The 18,456-nt window shown below is 41.7% G+C and overlaps 1 protein-coding gene across 5 annotated transcripts in view; it reads right to left on the bottom strand.

The window, feature by feature from the left end:
- The window catches only part of UGGT1 (UDP-glucose glycoprotein glucosyltransferase 1), a 104,123-nt gene extending 86,311 nt beyond the window's left edge, over positions 1 to 17,812 (bottom strand). For 3 of the 5 annotated variants that reach the window (XR_004441845.1, XM_033231910.1, XM_033231911.1), the window contains exons 1-4: positions 17,483 to 17,616; positions 11,928 to 12,063; positions 5,879 to 5,961; positions 1,385 to 1,515 (exon numbers count right to left, since the gene is read on the bottom strand). Coding sequence is in view for 4 of the 5 variants with exons in the window: in XM_033231910.1 (XP_033087801.1) it covers positions 1,385 to 1,515; positions 5,879 to 5,961; positions 11,928 to 12,063; positions 17,483 to 17,552 (420 nt within the window). In the remaining variant the exon portion in view is untranslated. Of the gene's footprint in view, positions 1 to 1,384; positions 1,516 to 5,878; positions 5,962 to 11,927; positions 12,064 to 17,482 lie in introns of all 5 variants that reach the window. The other 2 variants (XM_033231913.1, XM_033231912.1) reach the window with 2 other exon arrangements.
- Between the last annotated feature and the right edge of the window lie 644 nt (positions 17,813 to 18,456).

Raw genomic sequence — 18,456 nt, 5'->3', positions numbered from 1 at the left:
TGGATCACCTGTGGTCAGGAGTTCGACACCAGCCTAGCCAACATGGTGAAACCCTGTCTCTACTAAAAATACAAAAATTAGCTGGGTGTGGTAGCAGGCTACCCCAGCTGAGCTAGGAGAATCACTTACACCCAGGAGGTGGAGGTTGCAGGAGCTGTGATTGCGCCACTGCACTCCAGCCTGGGTGACAGCGCGAGACTCTATCCCAAAATAAAGAAAAATGAGAAAAAAAAATCACTTTATATTATGACGATGTATCCTTGGGCAATACAACAATACAGTAACACAGCAAATGATTGCAACAGAAGTTAACAGGGTGGTTGGTTTCAGAGGGCGGAAGGTGGCCATAGTCAGGACACAGTACATGGAGGGCTTTCCATGGTGCCAGATCAAGTCCTCCTTCTTGACTTGGGTGAAAATTACAAGGATGTTCACATTATAATAATCCGTTATTATATATTTTTTGTGAGTGGTTTTTCTATGTTTTATTTTATAGTAAAAAATAATTTTAAAATTAACTTTGCTTTTATATCAAATATCTAGTTGGTGAAGACACCTTTGACTGTCTCTTAAGTCTCTCTTAACTTGAGGTTCCTCTGTCCCTCTTTTTCTTTTCAATTACGATAGAAATTTCCATAATTTATTGAAGAAACTAGATTACTACAACAATTCCTGTATTCTTGATTTTCCTGACTGCATCCCTGTGGTGATGCTAAACATTTCTTGCCTCCTGCATTTTCTGTGAACTGCTTTTAGAACTACGGGCTGTGATTAGATGCTGGCTCATTGGTTTAACAAGATTACATCTCCCAGGCTGCATTGCATAAATAAAATATTGCTGTCTCTTTTCTTTTTTTTTTTTTTTTTTTTGATACGGAGTCTCGCTCTGTCGCCCGGACTGGAGTGCAGTGGCCGGATCTCAGCTCACTGCAAGCTCCGCCTCCCGGGTTTACGCCATTCTCCTGCCTCAGCCTCTCGAGTAGCTGGGACTACAGGTGCCCACGACCTCGCCCGGCTAGCTTTTTTGTATTTTTTAGTAGAGACGGGGTTTCACCATGTTAGCCAGGATGGTCTCGAACTCCTGACCTCGTGATCCGCCCGTCTCGGCCTCCCAAAGTGCTGGGATTACAGGCTTGAGCCACTGCGCCCGGCCTGCTGTCTCTTTTCTATACAGATATTCTTTTTCTTATTTTTTTTAAATCTGCGGGTTGAAGGAAGACTTAACATCAATTTTGCTTATTATTTCTTTTTTTAAATAATAAATCCTAGAAAATTTCAGGCAAAAAAGTGATAGCTCTGTAATTCAATTCCAGGACAACTGCAGTCTATCCATTCATCATGACATACACTCTAAAATGCTGTTCTTTAAGAGCACGGGACCCACCTGCTGGAAGGCTTGGATCGTAGCTGAGTAGGAACGAAGAGACAGACAAAATTTCAACAAATTCTGCTGGAGAGGTGACAGAAACTGAAATGCAGCTTCCAGTATTGCATGATAATAGGAATAATCAGTACCTGTCAAGGAAGAACATTAACCAAAGTAATTGCATATGACTAGAGAAATCTAAAGAAGATAGTTCATGAAGCACAAAGCTGTGTTACAAAGGTATGTGATGGCAAGTTTTACCAGTATATTGTCTTGAACTCTTATCAAATGCTTAAAATTCCCTGGAATACACAATGCAGTTGGGCTCTTCCTCTCCTCTTCCCTTTCAAACTATTCCCTCCCCTGGACCACTATTTTCCCACTTACCTGGATGACTGATAGCTACATACTTCCTCAGAAATAATTCAGCTGTGAAATCACCTACTCCAGGAAGTCTCCACAATCCCTACCCCGTGCTTCAGTGGACCAGTTAAATCTCTTCCTCAATCCCAGAACACTTCTCTGTTTACCTCTTTCACTTATCATATCATTTACTAAATTATTTATTCACTGTCTATCTATACCCCGCCTAGACTTCTGGTCCCCAGAGGCAGAGGCTATGACCTATTTATCCTTATATCCATGATGCCTAGCACATGGTAACTATTCCAAAAACTAAACAAAACTGAGCAGTGTGATGAGGAAGTTACAGTATTAAAGAACACTGATGACATTTTAAAGTTTGAAAAGAAGCCTTTAAACAAAAAGTTGGACCAAATTATTTTAAAGAAAAAAAATCCAAATACTAATGTGAAGAAATCCCCAGGATAAACAAAAAGCAAGGACACAAAACAATGTACATAGTAACTTATTTTTTTTAACCAGGAGAAAGAATGAGAAAGAAGAGTACGTATGTATATATTTGCTGTAAAAAACACTGAAGGCTAAACAAATTAATTAAAATGTTATAAAAAGCAGGAAAGAAACAGAAGGTACAGGGTCAAGGAGGAAACAATTTTTTTTATATATAGACAAATAATTTTTTACTGAAAAAATGTCATCTTAAATGTCAAAGTTCAAATGTGATTATTTCAAATTTTTATAAATATGAATATAAAGGTTATTTGCATATAACCTTTTATAGAGCTTTGACTTCGGAATCACATGTTATCCATGCAAAAAAACTTAAATTTTGCATTTTAAAGGACAAGCACAGTGGCTTACGCTTGTAATCCCAAAACTTTAGGAGGCCGAGGCAGGAGGATTACTCGAGCCCAGGAGCTCAAGAGATCAGCCCTGGCAACACAGTGCGTCTCTTTTTAAAAAAATAAAAATAGGCAGGGCACGGTGGCTCATGCTGTAATCCCAGCACTTTGGAAGGGGGAGGTGGGTGGATCACCTGAGGTCAGGAGTTCTAGACTAGCCTGGGCAACATGGTGAAACCCCATTTCTACTAAAAATACAAAAATTAGCCACGCGAGGTAGCAAGCGCCTGTAATCCCAGCTGAGTGATTTTCAAGCATGAAAATCACTTGAATCCGGGAGGCAGAGGTTGCAGTGAGCCAAGATCACGCTACTGCACTCCAACCTGAGCAAGAGGAGACTCTGTCTCAAAAAATAAAGAAAGAAAGAAAGAAAATAAAATGTTCCATTTTAAAAAGAAAATACAAATATTAACATTTTATGAAGCAGAATATAAAAGGTTCTATACTGCAACAGCATCCTCTACGTAAAAAATAGATAAGAAATATCTCAAAATGATGCCAGAATGTTAATGGTGTCAATCTTGGGTGGCAGGAATATAAATAATATTTCAAACAAATAAAATGTTTAACACGCTTTTATGTTGTTCATAGAATTCATACTCCTATAGCTTTAATGAATATGTATTATCATTTTTACTTAAAAAATGTCATTTTAAATGTCAAAGTTCAAATTTGATTATAAACCCACTTTGATAAATTTGTTCTATAAAATCTTAAAGTATTTTTTGATAACTTAATTCTAGTTGCCTTGAAATTAGTAAAACTTACAGATGCTTGTTTAAAATATTTACATATCTATATTGCCAAAAAAAAAAAAAAAAGATTCAGGCTGGGCATGGTGGCCCACACCTGTAATCCCATCACTTTAGGAGGCCAAGGTGGGAGGCAGGGCGGGATGCCTTGAGGCCAGGAGTTTGAGACCAGCAAGTGCAACATAGCAAGACCCATCTTAACAAAATTTAAAAATTAGGCAGGCCTAGCTGCACGCACCTATAATACCAGCTACTAAGGAAGATGAAGCAGGAAGACTGCTTGAGCTCAGGAGTTCAAGATTATAGTGAGCTATGATCACACCACTGCACTCCAGCCTCCAGAGCCAGACTGTTTCTAAAATCAAAATAGGCCGGGCTTGGTGGCACACCTGTAATCCTAGCACTTTGGGAGGCTGAGGCAGGTGGACTGCCTGACGTCAGGAGTTTGAGACCAGCGTGGCCAACATGGCAAAACCCCATGTCTGCTAAAAATACAAAAATTAGCTGGGCGCAATGGTAGGTACTTGTGATCCCAGCTACTCAGGAGGCTGAGGCAGGAGAATGGCTTGAGCTCAAGAGGCAGAGATTGCAGTGAGTTGAGATCACGCCACTGCAGTCCAGCCTGGTGACAAAGCGAGACTGTCTCAAAAAGATAAATTAAATAAAATAAAATAAAAATAAATAAAATCTAGTTGGGTGCAGTCACTCATGCCTGTAATCCCAGCACTTTGGAATGCCGAGGCAGGAGGATTGCTTGAGTCTCAGGAGTTCGAGAACAGCCTGGGCAACACAGCAAGACCCTGTCTCTACAAAAAAAAATTTTTTAATTAGTCCAAATAAAAAATAATAATAAATAAAATAAAATAAAACAAATATTTGGATAGATCACAACGAGTGAAAAAAGTGAAATAAAAACAAAACAAAAAGATTCAGACAACTTTTAAAACATGTATTATTTTAATAAAAAATTAAAAAGTTAAAAAATCAATACAGGCCAGGTACAGTGGTTCATACCTGTAATCCCAGAACTTTAGGAGGCTGTGTTGGGAGGATCACTTGAGCCCGGAAGTTTGAGACCAGCCTGGGCAACACAGTGAGACAGACCTCATCTCCATTGTATTTTTTTTTTAATTAAATAATTTTAAAAGAAGAAAAAAAAACAAAAAATTAGGCCGGGCGCGGTGGCTCAAGCCTGTAATCCCAGCACTTTGGGAGGCCGAGACTGGCGGATCACGAGGTCAGGAGATCGAGACCATCCTGGCTAACATGGTGAAACCCCATCTCTACTAAAAATACAAAAACTAGCCGGGCGAAGTGGCGGGCGCCTGTAGTCCCAGCTACTCGGGAGGCTGAGGCAGGAGAATGGCGTGAACCCGGGAGGCGGAGCTTGCAGTGAGCTGAGATCCGGCCACTGGACTCCAGTCCAGGCGACAGAGCGAGACTCCGCCTCAAAAAAAAAAAAAAAAAAAAAAAAAGAAAAAAAAAACAACCCATTAACATCAACAGCAGTCACACAATTTTGGAACATTTCCTCTTCTGTAAGAACCTGTATCTGGCCAGGTACAGTGGCTCATGCCTGTAATCCCAGCATTTCGGGAGGCTGAGGCGGGTGGATTACTTGAGGTCAAAAGTTCGAGACCAGCCTGGCCAACATGGGGAAACCCCGTCTCTACTAAAAATACAAAAATTAGCCAGGTGTAGTGGCGAATGCTTGTAATCCCTGCAACTTGGAAGGCTGAGCCAGGAGAAATTATTGAACCTGGGAGATGGAGGTTGCAGTGAGCCCAGATCTCACCACTGCACTCCAGTTTGGAAACAAAGCAAGACTTCTCTCTCAAAAAATAAAAATTAAAAAAAAATAATAACCTATATCTGTCAATGTAAATTAATATTCAAGGTTTTAACTACTCACATATCAGCATCTCCAACTATTAGTGTTTACACCCTATATAGCTTATACCAAGTTTAAAAAATGTGAAAGCACATCATAAAAACTGGAAATGAGGTTTTACAGGATAATCATTAATTTGACACCTTAACACTCAAGTTGTGGGTGGCTGGCAGGCATAATGGAAAACATTCTGGATGATACTAACTTAATGACAATGAACTTAACAGATAATAGATCAGTTGTGTAATTAGTTCATAACAATAAAAAAAACAGTGAATCAGATTAGATGGTTATTAATACTGAATGACTTAAAATGAAATGTATTTCCACAAAATATCCACATAGCACTTTAATAAAGGATCATGATAGAACAAAAACAAGAGGGGAAAAAAAACAAAGGTACCACTTATAGCCAAAGTTATAAACTGCTTCAAAAATAATTATTTGTGTTGTGTTGGCTTTTCCTGACCACGATCATAACTCCAATCACTAAAGACAACAATGTTTTCCATTGACGGCCATGCCACACATACTATACAGAGACCATTTTTTCCTAATATATTCCCAGACACCAAAGTCAAAGAAGCATTTGCTTCAATTTTACCGTGATGATCTGATGATCCAATATTTTGACTGGCTTCTACAAAATTCCAAAATTTCTCTTGACTGTCTTCTGCTAAAAACTCACTGGGAGAAAAGATCAGAAATAAAACAACTTAATAAAATTTTCTAATATAAGCTATATGACTAAAGAGAGTAAAAATAAGTTTTGAAGTTTCCAAATGTCCATAGTTGGACTTTTAATCTATAATATATAATACTCCTTTATGTATAATATATGTTTTTAATGATAAGCAAGTCCTACCAGCGTATTAGTTATTAATGACTTAGCCTATGAACTTTTTTACCTAATAGCTATTTCTTAAGAAATTTGGAATAATAAAAACATAAAAGGGAAGTCTCAATATAAAGAAAGCTTATGAAACCCCACTGACAAAAATACTGAGTAGTGGAAGCAGAACTAGGAACTGATGATTCTAGTAGTAGTTCTGTTTACTTATTTTCTGAAAGGCCTTACAAAGAACAAAAAATATGTTTTGCCTAAAGTTCTCCCACAGTAAAATATGAACCACAGAAAAATTTCTGGGAGACTAAAGGCCGCATATTGTAATCTTTTAACACCCCTAAATCCAAACTTAGTTTAAAATTAGCACTGATCCAACAAAATAAGATCCAAGAACTTAATGCCATCTTAATTTTTTTTTCAACTTTACACTACTAAAATAATGACCAATCTAAATTTCCCTTCATTCAAGAATCTAAAACCCCTAAAAAGAAATGCATGTAGTAATTGAATGATTCATGTCAACTGCTTATCTTCTCCTCTAAGCCATAATACTAATGCAGTAGCGATCTTTCACTGTCTTAAAGCAAACTACAGATCTGGATCTCAGCTTACCTAGCCAAAGGAAGACTTTCCCATTACTTGTCAACATTGAGGTGTACAATCTCACTCTACTCCACAGCTAGACACAGAAATATGGGAAAAATAAGAAACATTTCCTGGTAATGCACAGCTTCTCTAAAACTAGGTTTCTGAAAATATCCATTATCATAATATGTTAAATTTCTTAATGCCTCCTTGAGAGTAGTATTTTTCTAGGCTTTCTAGTAACTGACATAGACACCACACCAAGCTTAGCATAGCTTATAGTCAAAGAAAACAAGTACTAAGACAGATACACCAGGATGTGCAAATAAACACTAAATTAATTAATTAAAGGCACATTCACAAGATAAGCAGAGAGGGGTAAGGTGACACACTCACCAGTGTGGTGTGAACTAAGATTCAAACAGGCTAAGACTCCCCCAGTAAAGGCCACACACAAATACATGGTTTTCATACAATTACAGGGAAGCTTCTTAAAACATACATTTTTTTTCACCCCACTGCCTACATAAGTCTGACAAGGTCTAAACTTGCAACAGTCCTAATATTGCTTACCAGATCCACTGAAACAACCCAGGGGAGAGAAGAACAATACAAGATATTATTAAAGAAATGCTGCCTTTTTTAAAGTATATTTTTGTTGCTTTTTGTTTTTTTAACTTCTTATATAACACTGATTCCACTGAGTATAAATTATGATTTTACAGGCCAGGCACGGTGGTTCACATCTGTAATCCCAGCACTTTGGGAGGCGGAGGTGGGTGGAACACCTGAGGTCAGGAGTTCGAGACCAGCCTGGCCAACATGGGTGAAACCCCATCTCCACTAAAAATACAAAAAATTAGATGAGGGTGGTGGCGGGCGCCTGTAATCCCAGTACTCAGGAGGCTGAGGCAGGAGAATCACTTGAACCCAGGAGGCGGAGACTGCAGTGAGCCGAGATCGCGCCATTGCACTCCAACCTGTGCAACAAGAGTGAAACTCCCTCCCCCTCCCCCCAAAAATCATGATTTTACAAATTATATGATGTCTCGGATTTGCTTTAAAATATTCTAGTGCAGGAGGAGAGAAGGTGGTGGTGATGGTGGTTATTGTACTTAATTGTTAAAACAGGGTGACGGGTACAGAGAGAGTACATTATACCATATGTAAATGTTTTGAAATGCCATAATCTAGGATAAGTTTTTAATCTACAACACAAAAAAAGCTACAAACAACCAGAATGAACGCCCACAAGACAGTACAAATAGGGAAGCAACTTGTTTTCTTAAATTTCCAAAGCTATTGTGGGAGATCAGCATTGGCCTTCCTTCTATGTAGAACTAGAAGGAGAGAAGAAACTAATATTTAAGGAGGGTCTATGATGTGACGGTCACTACGCTTGGCATATTTACTTGTGTCCTCAAATCCACACAGCCCACCCTCAGATATAACCGTTTTTCAAATAAATAAGCTGTAATTCGCAGATGCTACTAACTTGGTTACAGACATAGAGTTAGTCAATGGAAAAGCTGGAATATAAATTCATGTCTATTTAATTTATACTTCTATCATTCTTGGGTCATTACAAAATTTAGCACTCAATAAATGATTATTGGTTTTGATTTCAATAATACCTCCTTATGTAATATTTCTGTAGCTACAACTGCAGAAAACACACTTAGTGTTTTACTTCAATTAAAGATAAGTATCACTTCATTGACAACCACAAAGCTACAACTCCTTCACAAACATCAGGTCCAATCTAAAAACACACAACAGGAATATTTTTAGTCCCTGAGGGATAGATGCAAGGAAGGCAAAAGATCTGTGGTGGCCGCATGCCATAAAGTATAGTAAAAGATTCTGACCCTTCATCCTTAACCAGATGGACAGAGTACCTTGATCCTTCATCAGGGTCTCCCACAGATAAAAGAATGAAGAATGGTGGGCTCTGCTAGCTCTGGAGGTGAATACTAAGTGGATTCAAATAAGCATTGTTCATTTCTATGAGTTGCCTACATGTCGTATTACCTTGGCAAACTGTATACAAACAGCCACAGGAGAAGGGGCCTAAAAATAGTAAACCAAAATGGCAAATGTAGCTCTTACTTCACATGCCAAGGAAAAAAATTAATAAAAATAAAAACAAAACAAAATGGCAAATGACCAGGGATATCATGAAAGGGGGAAATGTTTGTGATAAGCAAGTTGATGAAGAAAACAGTATACCCTGTTCACTTCACAGTGACCAAAGAAACCGAAAATATTGAGCAATTAGGGCTGGCAAATTTAGCATTCTTTCTCAAAAGTCCATAGTTTTATGCCATAGGAATCTTCTAGTACAATAATCAAGAAGTACAAATATCAAGAAATTAGTGTAAATAAAAGTTAAAGTAACAAAATGTAATTCAGGGTAAGAATGTTAAACACAGGCCGGGCACGGTGGCTCACACCTGTAATCCCAGCACTTTGGGAGGCCAAGGCGGGCAGATCACCCGAGGTCAGGAGTTCGGACCAGCCTGGCCAACAAGGTAAAACACCCTTCTCTACTAAAAATGTAAAAATTAGCCAGGCGTGCTGGCACATGCCTGTAATCCCAGCTACTCCGGAGGCTAAGGCAGGAGGATGAGAATGGGCTTGAACCTGGGAGGCAGAGGTTACAGTGAGCCAAGATGGCACCACTGAACGCCAGCCTGGGCAACAAAATGAGACTCTGTCTCAAAAACAAAGCGGGGTTGGGGGCAGGGATTGTAAATCTCAATGACAGATTTATACCAAACAAATCATCCAAAATAAGATTAGCAAAAAGGAAAAGAAAAACTTTAGTTTTTAGGGTCCAGGCTCAGGCAGTCTAGCTCAGGCAGTCTCAAAATATCTTCAGTCGCTGTTTTTTTGTTTGTTATTTGCTTTATTGGGCTTTTCTTCCCCACAATAAGAACTCTAAAAAAAGAGCCACTTCGTATTTACTACTATGCCGTATCTAATAAAGTTCAGACATTTGAGAAGCTGGACCCATTTACTAAGTTAGTTATCACTATGAAATATATACAGTGGTTTTGTCTTTGTTTTGCCACTTCTATGCTGAGAAAGAAAGGCAGAGAGAGGCGATGGAAGGAAGTCTATTTAGCAGAAAGTCTGCTAGGCTCCTGAGCTAGTCAAGACCGGCTGCTGCATGCCCCTTCCCACTGGTCCTTTTGGCAATATCAAATCAGGCTTTTTCCTTAAGAGGTGCAACCATTCGTTCACACAATCAACATAGCAAAATTCTTCACCCACATTTTTCTAGGAATTAAGGGGAAAATGTTAGAATACAAAACTCAAGAGGCCAGGCATGGTGGCTCACACCTGTAATTCCACCACTTTGGGAGGCCGAGGCAGGTAGATCACTTGAGCCCAGGAGTTCAAGAACAGCCTGGCCAACACGGTGAAACTCCGTCTCTATAAAAAATACAAAAATAAGCTGGGGTGGTGGCTTACGCCTGTAGTCCCAGCTACTGGGGAGGCCTAGGTGGAAGGATGGCTTGAGCCCAGAAGGCAGAGGTTGCAGTAAGCTGAGATCATACCACTACACTAGCCTGAAAAACAGAGACAGACCTTGTCTCAAAAACTCTCACAAAAAAAAAAAAATTCTAAATTGAAGATGAAGAACGCAGACCACAAGGCTGATCGAAGTGATGTGACAGTCCACATTTCTAGCACGTTCAAACACTGAGACTTACCAAGTGCTTGCTGCTCAGTCTACCCACACTTATCCTTTGGAAAGTCTCTGCTAGTTCTGCCTCTAGATTACTTGAGATACAATCAAATAAGTTTCCATCCATAAGCATCTAAGCCCTACCTATACAGACAGATACCTCATTACATTTATTTACAAACACTAGCTAAAAAGCACACTTGGAATACAAAACTTCTCATGAAATTATTTACTATATTGTGTTTCACTAATTTTAAGACAACTGTTGTTTTAGGAAAAATTCTACCCATTTTAATTGTAAGGTAATTTCTTTCTCTCTTTTTTTTTTTTTTTTTTTTTGGACAGAGTCTTGCTCTGTTGCCCAGGCTGGAGTGCAACGGCGTGATCTTGGCTCACTGCAAGCTCCGCCTCCTGGGCTCAAGTGATCCTTTCACTCAGCCTCCCAAGTAGCTGGGACTACAGGCACGAACCACCACACTCAGCTATTTTTTTTTTTTTTGGAGAGATGGGGTTTCCCCATGTTGCCCAGGCTGGTCTCAAACTTCGGGACTCAAGCAGTTCACCCACCTCAGCCTCCCAAAGTGCTGGGATTTACAGGCATGAGCCACTGTACCTAGTCACCGTTTTTATCATTTAAAAAGAAAGATTGAGCTGCATGGGCATAATCTCCTAATCTGATGCTCAGGCACGCGCCAGCACGCACAGCTAATTGTTGCCAGGCTAGTCTCAAACTCCTGACCTCAGGTGATCGACCCACCTCGTCCTTCCAAACTGTTGGGATTATAGGCGTGAGTCACTGCACCCAGCCTTCTTCCAGGTTCTTAAGGAAAATAAGTCCTCTTTCCCCCAAGTTGCTAAGCCCTCTTCTTTTCCTTTTATCAATCACCTCTTAAAACTTCCTTCAAATAAGGAGGAAATTTGAATACAACTGTCCAGGCACAGTGGCTCACATCTGTAATCCCAGCACTTTGGGAGGCCAAGGTGGGCAGATCACATGAGACTGAGGAGTTCAAGACCAGCCCAGCCAACATGGTGAAACCCTGTCTCTACTAAAGATACAAAGAATAACAGGATGTGGTGGAGCATTTCTGTAGGCCCAGCTACTCAGGAGGCAGAGACATGAGAATCCCTTGAACCCAGGAGGCGGAGGTCGCAGTGAGCCAAGATCTCACCACTGCACTCCAGCCTGAGAAACAGAGTGAGACCTGTCTCCAAAAATAAATAAATAAATAAACACAACTCTCTCTTCCCTTGTTATGCTTTTTGGAAAGTAACATACTAACTTATCCAACACAGTTATTTGTCTAAAGTTCCTACATATCTCTATAAACCCACGTAGCCCTTGTCCTACTGAATGATGCTATGCCCTAACAGCCTTTGTACAGTACATACCACGGTGCACACTGAAAGAGGCTCTTCATAAATGCATTTGATGATAATCTCACTGCTTAAAAAGCTCCTGAATGTTCACTGTCAGAGCCTATATTGATACTCAAATACATGGAGGGGAAAAAAATGTTCTCTTACCTGGCTTCTAACAACAATGGAGTGGCAAACCATTTTGTTGTAAGAGAGGTTGTAATGGCTTTTGAGTCGGCCTTTACTGAGGAGAACAGCCACAGAACAGTGAGTACAATCAGAACTCCCATTTTATAGCAAACTCCTAAAAGGAAAAAAAGAAAAAAAGTTTTGCTACAAGGAAATTTTTTTTTTTTTTTTTTTTTTTGAGACAGAGTCTCGCTCTGTCACCCAGGCTGGAGTGCAGTGGCCAGATCTCAGCTCACTGTAAGCTCCGCCTCCCGGGTTTACGCCATTCTCCTGCCTCAGCCTCCCGAGTAGCTGGGATTACAGGCGCCGCCACCTCGCCCGGCTAGTTTTTTGTATTTTTAGTAGAGACGGGGTTTCACAGTGTTAGCCAGGATGGTCTCGATCTCCTGACCTCGTGATCCGCCCGTCTCGGCCTCCCAAAGTGCTGGGATTACAGGCTTGAGCCACCGCGCCCGGCCGGAAATTTTTTTTTTGAGACGGAGTCTCGCTCTGTCGCCCAGGCTGGAGTGCAGTGGTGCGATCTCGTCTCATGCAACCTCTGTCTCCCAGGTTTAAGCGATTCTCCTGCCTCAGCCTCCTGAGTAGCTGGGATTACAGGCACGCACCACCACACCCTGCTAATTTTTTGTATCTTTAGTAGAGACAGGGTTTCACCACGTCGGCCAGGCTGGTCTCAAACTCCTGACCTCGCGATCTGCTGGCCTCAGCCTCCCAAAGTGCTGGGATTACGGGCGTGAGCCACCACGCCCGGTCTGCTACAAGGTAATTTTAACCTCATACCTGGAGACACAAAATAACAATCCTAATACTTGGAGACACAAAATAACATAAGTTAGCGAAACAGAAATGCTTCTGACATATAATAGCACTTAATGTCTAGCTAGTCCAACAGATATTTGCTGAGTGACTGATACGTAACTGAAGGCATTTAGGTTATTACATTCCTTCCTTCAAAGGCTCTGCTTCATTTCCCAAGGAATCTACAGTATACAGGGGTATAAAAATCAGTTGGTGGCACACCAGCTTGCACACAACCATACTTTATAAAGCATGAAAACAAAACTGAGATAGATGAAAATATAAACGATGGATATTAAGGGTTGAACTGTGTCCCCCAAAAAAGATATGGAAATCCTATCCCCCAGTACCTCGTAATGTCAACTTATTATTTGTAAATACATTCTTTACAGAGGTCATCAGTCAAAACAAGGTTATTAGGTGGGCACTAATCCAATGACTGATGTTATAAAGAGGAGAAATCTGGACAGAGAAAGACAGCACAGAGGGACAACTATGCAGAGACCCAGGGGACCACCAGGGGAAGACAAAAGCACACACTAAAATTATACTGTAAGCTAAGGAATGCCTGAAACTACCAGAAGCTGAAGAGTCAAAGACAGATTCTCCTAAGAAGATTTCAGCGGGAACGTGGTCCTGTGAAACTTTGATTAAGGATTTCTAGCCCGGTGAGACAGTAAATGTCTGTTGTTCCAAGGCACCCAGTTTGTGACACTTTGTTATGGTAGCCCTAGCAAACAAACATAACAGGTCTCAAATGTAAACTCAGACAGGTTCTGAAATAAAGAAATGTAAAATTGTAGTGGCTTGCCAAGCCAACTGTCCCCATCCACAAAATGAGGGATCTGGGGTCACTGGCAAAGTGGATGGCCACAGAACGCAGGCCTCCTGACTCCCTCAGTAGCCGCTCCAAGCCTGTCAAGATCCTCACAGACAGCATCCGGACAATTTCAGAAAAAGGTGTCCAGCTGCAGATGTCTCTGATTTTCATCCCCAAAGTCCACCTAACAGAACCCTAATTAGACCTCCCCTGAGCTACAGAAAAGTCAGTATCCAAGCTCTACCCATTTGAATGAGAGCTAAAAGGGGATGACTATGTGGGAAGCACTAACCTATCCGTGGCTTCCGGATGTTCGCTCTGCTAAGGCTCACTTCCGTCTCATCCCAGTTCCTTCGTACTGCTTATAAAATCTATCATTGAGGTAGGCCGTCCACATTGGGGACCAGTCAATACCTTCCTTTTATAAAAAGCATCATTTGTGTTAACATCCTGCTTCATATAACACACAATATCTCTGAAGAATGATGGGCAAAAGCAAAATAAACTACACCAAATAGAAAAGTGGCTTTTAGAAGCATTTTAAGTTTAGGCACTGCCAGCTTCTTTTGAAACAAAAAAAAATTAATAAATCAGCCAGGCATGGTGGCATGCACCTATGGTCCCAGCTACTTGGGAGGCCGAGGTGGGAAGATAGCTTGGGCCCAGGAGATCCGTGCTGCATCTGGGCAACACAGCGGGACAGGAGGAGAGCGGGACAGGAGGAGAGCGGGACAGGAGGAGAGCGGGACAGGAGGAGGAGGAAAAAAGAAAGAGGGAGGAGGAGAAGGGGAAGAGGAACGGGAAGAGGAGTGGTCTCTGGTTTGAGTATGTCTTCATTTTATAGGCTCCCTTATCACTCTGACCCTACGGGTCCTTAAATGTTGCTTATAAAGACAGTCTGAGATAAGGGCCATCAGAATGTGTCATGTGGTGTTGCATGATCATAGGCATTATACTTGCGGCATGATGAATAAACAGAAAACACTCTTTAACAAGTTCTAGGCTCAACTATCAACAACCATCTGTAGAAGGCTGAACAGGGAGGATTGCCTGAGGCCAGGAGGTGGAGGCTGCAATGAGCAAGATCATGCCACTATACTCCAGCCTGGGCAACAGAGCAAGACTCTGTCTCACAAACAAAAAATAAAAATAAAAAAATTAAAACACTATCTCTTGCTTATTTATCTGCAGTAAAATATAGAGAATATTAATAAATATTATGAGCCAGGCATGGTGGCTCACACCTATAATCCCAGCATTTAGGGAGGTCAACCCAGGAGGATTGCTGGAGGTCAGTTCAAGACCAGCCTGAGCGACACGGATCCCATCTCTACAAAAAATTTGAAAATTACCAGGGCAGGGTAGCACACGCCTATGGTCCTAGTTACTTGGGAGGCTGAAATCAGAGGATTGCTTAAAGTTGCAATGAGCAGGGACAGCACCACTGCACTCCAGCTGGGCAGTGAGATCCTGTCTCAAAAAAAAAAAAAAAACCCTTTACACTTTTTGGAAAACAGAAGAGGCATGAAAATTCTAAGTCATCACCAACTTTTTCTTCTCCTGTTTTTAAACTAAAATAATAGTATTTTTTAGTTAAAAAAAAAAAAAACAGACTCTTAGAAAACAATATGCAGGCCCAGGAGGGTGGCTCACGCCTGTAATCCCAGCACTGTGGGAGGCCAAAGCAGGTGGATCGCTTGAGCTCAGGAGTTCGAGACCAGCCTGGGAGACATAATGAGACCCTGTCTCTACTAAAAATACCAAAAAGTAGCCAGGCATGGTGGCTGCTTGAGCCTGGAGGGTGTGGAAGCTGTAGTGTGCCAAGAACGTGCCACTGCACTCCAGCCTGGGTGACAGCTGTCTCAAAAAAAAAAAAAAATTCAATCTGCAAGTTTATACATGGCTATCTGAGATTCTATATATGAGATAGTGGCAAGGAAAAATAGTAGGAAGTATCCTTTTAAAGAAACAAATTAACTTCTCAAATTATTAAGCATAACACACATTTACTATGCATCTATTAGCAAAACCATTTCCTGTGAACCACATAAATCTAATTTCAGCTAGAAGTGGTTATTATACATCTGATATGAAAATGATCACATCAGGCCGGGCGTGGTGGTTCACACCTGTAATCCTAAGGGAGGAGATCACCCCTCATATTGTCTTATGCCCAATTTCTGCCTCCAAAGAAAGAAGTAAAAACTAAAATGCAGAAATGAAATCCACAAGCAGACAGCCCAGCACCACACCCTGGGCCTGGTAGTTAAAGATCGACCCCTGACCTAATCGGTTATGTTATCTATAGATTACAGACATTCTATAGAAAAGCACTGTGAAAATCCCTGTCCTGTTCTCTTCTGTTCTTACTGGAGCATGCAGCCCCCAGTCACATACCCCTTGCTTGTTCAATCGATCACGATCCTCTCACGCGGACCCCCTTAAAGTGGGACAGCAATTGCTCACTTGGGGAGCTCCGTTGTTGGAGATGTGAGTCTTGCCAAAGCTCCCCGCCAAATAAAACCCTTCCTTCTTTAACTCGGTGTCTGAGGGGTTTTGTCTGTGGCTTGTCCTGCTACAATCCTAGCACTTTGGGAGGCCAAGGAGGGTGGATCACCTGAGGTCAAGAATTCGAGGCCAGCCCGGCCTACATGGTGAAACCCCATCTTTACAAAAAATACAAAAAATTTGCTGGGCGTGGTGGCACGTGCCTGTAATCCCAGCAACTTGGGAGGCAGAGGCATGAGAATCACTTAACCGCGGAGGCAGAGATTGTAGTGAGCCGAGATCGCCTCATTGCACTCCAGCCTGGAAGACAAGAGCGAAACTCCATCTCAAAAACAAAAAGAAAAAGAAAATTATCACATTGTCTTGTATTGTTACAGGGAAACTTAAATTAAAAAAGAAAATGCTCAGAGACAGCTGCAGGAAAGTTCTAAAAGAATTTTCTTCATAGTTTAATATATTCCCCTGAAGTTCAATGTGCATTATAAATGTGCTATGCTACTATACGAGTATTATGCTCACTTCCTTTAATAAGTTTCATGTGGCCAGGAGTTCAAGATCAGAGTGGGATGTAACAAGACCTCATCTCTACAAAAAAATAAATAAGAATTTTTAAAAAATAAGCTTCAGCTAAGTTTATCAAAAGGAAGTCAAGTGTTGCTAAATTCGACTGGCTTAAAAAAAAAAAGGCAAAGTGAAAGGCTACAATCATTCCAAGTTTTTTGGTGTTGTTAAATAGCTATTTAAAAGGTCTTCAAACGCTTGCAAGTCTAAGATTCTTGAAAGAAAGAGCGCACTTTACACTAAAATTGGCTGGCAAGTGCATCTGTGAATGTTTCCGAAACAGTTAGTGTGGCACAATAAGGCAAAAGACCCCAGGATTTCAAACGAACAAAATATGCTCCTTCTCAAATCTGGCAAGAAATGCAAAACAACTGCAGATTCTGGCTAAGGAACAAAAACAGTTCACATCTCTAAGTTATTGGCGACGCCGCAGATCTCAATCTGGCAGGTCCCACACTAAAAGTGAAACCGGATCATCCAATTTCCAGCCAACAGATCACAGTAGTAAACGAAAACAGCAACCAAGGCACATCAACCCGAATTCATTTTAGGAAAAATAGAAATCTATTTTAAAAAGCATGTCGTTCTGCAATCAGGGTCCAGCAAAGTGCTGGTTCTCAATCACTGAGGATCAAGCTTGGTCTAAATTCATGGTAGGACACTTCCCCCACTTCCTTCTGCACTTGGGCACAAGGATCTAAAGCTCTTCAAAAAAGGTCCAAGATCTCCGAACAGAGCCAGCCGCCACCCCCGCGGAAGCGATACCTTGCCAAGACCACCATGAGGGCAACTCAGGGCGCTCCCGAATAGGGGAAGGTATGGGACACCAGAGGGGAAACTGAGTCACGGTAGAGGCGAAAGCTCAATGTGACGGGGGCACAGGGTCGCCTTGCGCCCCAAACCCTCTCTCCGTCCATGAGGCCTCCTCACGCCACCCCTGGGTACCTGTCACCAGCAGCGCAGCCGCGGCACACGCACCGCTCGCGTCTCCCTTGCCGCCTATGCCCGGGCCGTGGTTAGTCCGCCACAGGGCCAGGGACAACGCCAGGGCGGGGCGGGGCTGCAGCGGCGGTGCAGGCTGCGCCACTGAGAAGCCGACACGCGCCTTTCCCGCGGCTCGGCTCAACACCCAGCCTCGCAAAGCAATTGCCCGGCTGCCGGCCGCACTCTTACTTCCGCTTCCTAAAGGCGAACGCTAGAGGACTTCCGGCTACCGAGTGGAGCCCTAGCAGGCCAGAGCGTCGGGCGGTCGGCGTCGTATCTCCGAGGCGGGGCGTCCAGCGTCTCTCCGCACTTCCGCTCTCCAGGGTGGTGGGTCGGCTGCAGGTCTTCAAGGTCTGGGGAAGGTTCGTTGGGCCAACAGCTGAGACCAGAGAGCTTTAACAGTCGATGAAATCCAATGTGGACTCTGGGACTTACTCCGTTAAACGTTTGTTAAAAGCTTACTCCCTTTAGCCTTTCGGTGGCACAGTAAGGACAATTGTCTTAATGTTTCTGAGCATCTTTGACTTAAAACCCTAAAATTTTGATAGCTACCTTCCAGGGGGCATGATGAAAGGAAGACTTTTTAAATTTTAGGAGCCGATTTAGCTTTGCTTATTCGTGCAGCTGCAGCTTAGTCTGCAGGGACTGCTTTGTCCTTTATTTATTTATTTATTCATTTATTTTTAACTAATGTAAACCAGTTTAAAATTATTTTGGAATAGGTAGCATTTAACCCACCCAGAAATGAATTATCTCTTTGGAGGGTATGTGTTTAACTATATCAAGTCAAAGTGAATGAAAAGCCAAAAATACTTTTGTATTTTTTTGGAGTTGGAG

This window comes from Trachypithecus francoisi, unplaced genomic scaffold, assembly GCF_009764315.1.
Source record: "Trachypithecus francoisi isolate TF-2019V2 unplaced genomic scaffold, Tfra_2.0 Lachesis_group13, whole genome shotgun sequence".
NCBI classification, from domain to species: Eukaryota; Metazoa; Chordata; class Mammalia; order Primates; family Cercopithecidae; genus Trachypithecus; species Trachypithecus francoisi.
Note: the sequence above shows the minus strand (reverse complement) of the source record. Positions and strands in the feature narration are given on the sequence as shown.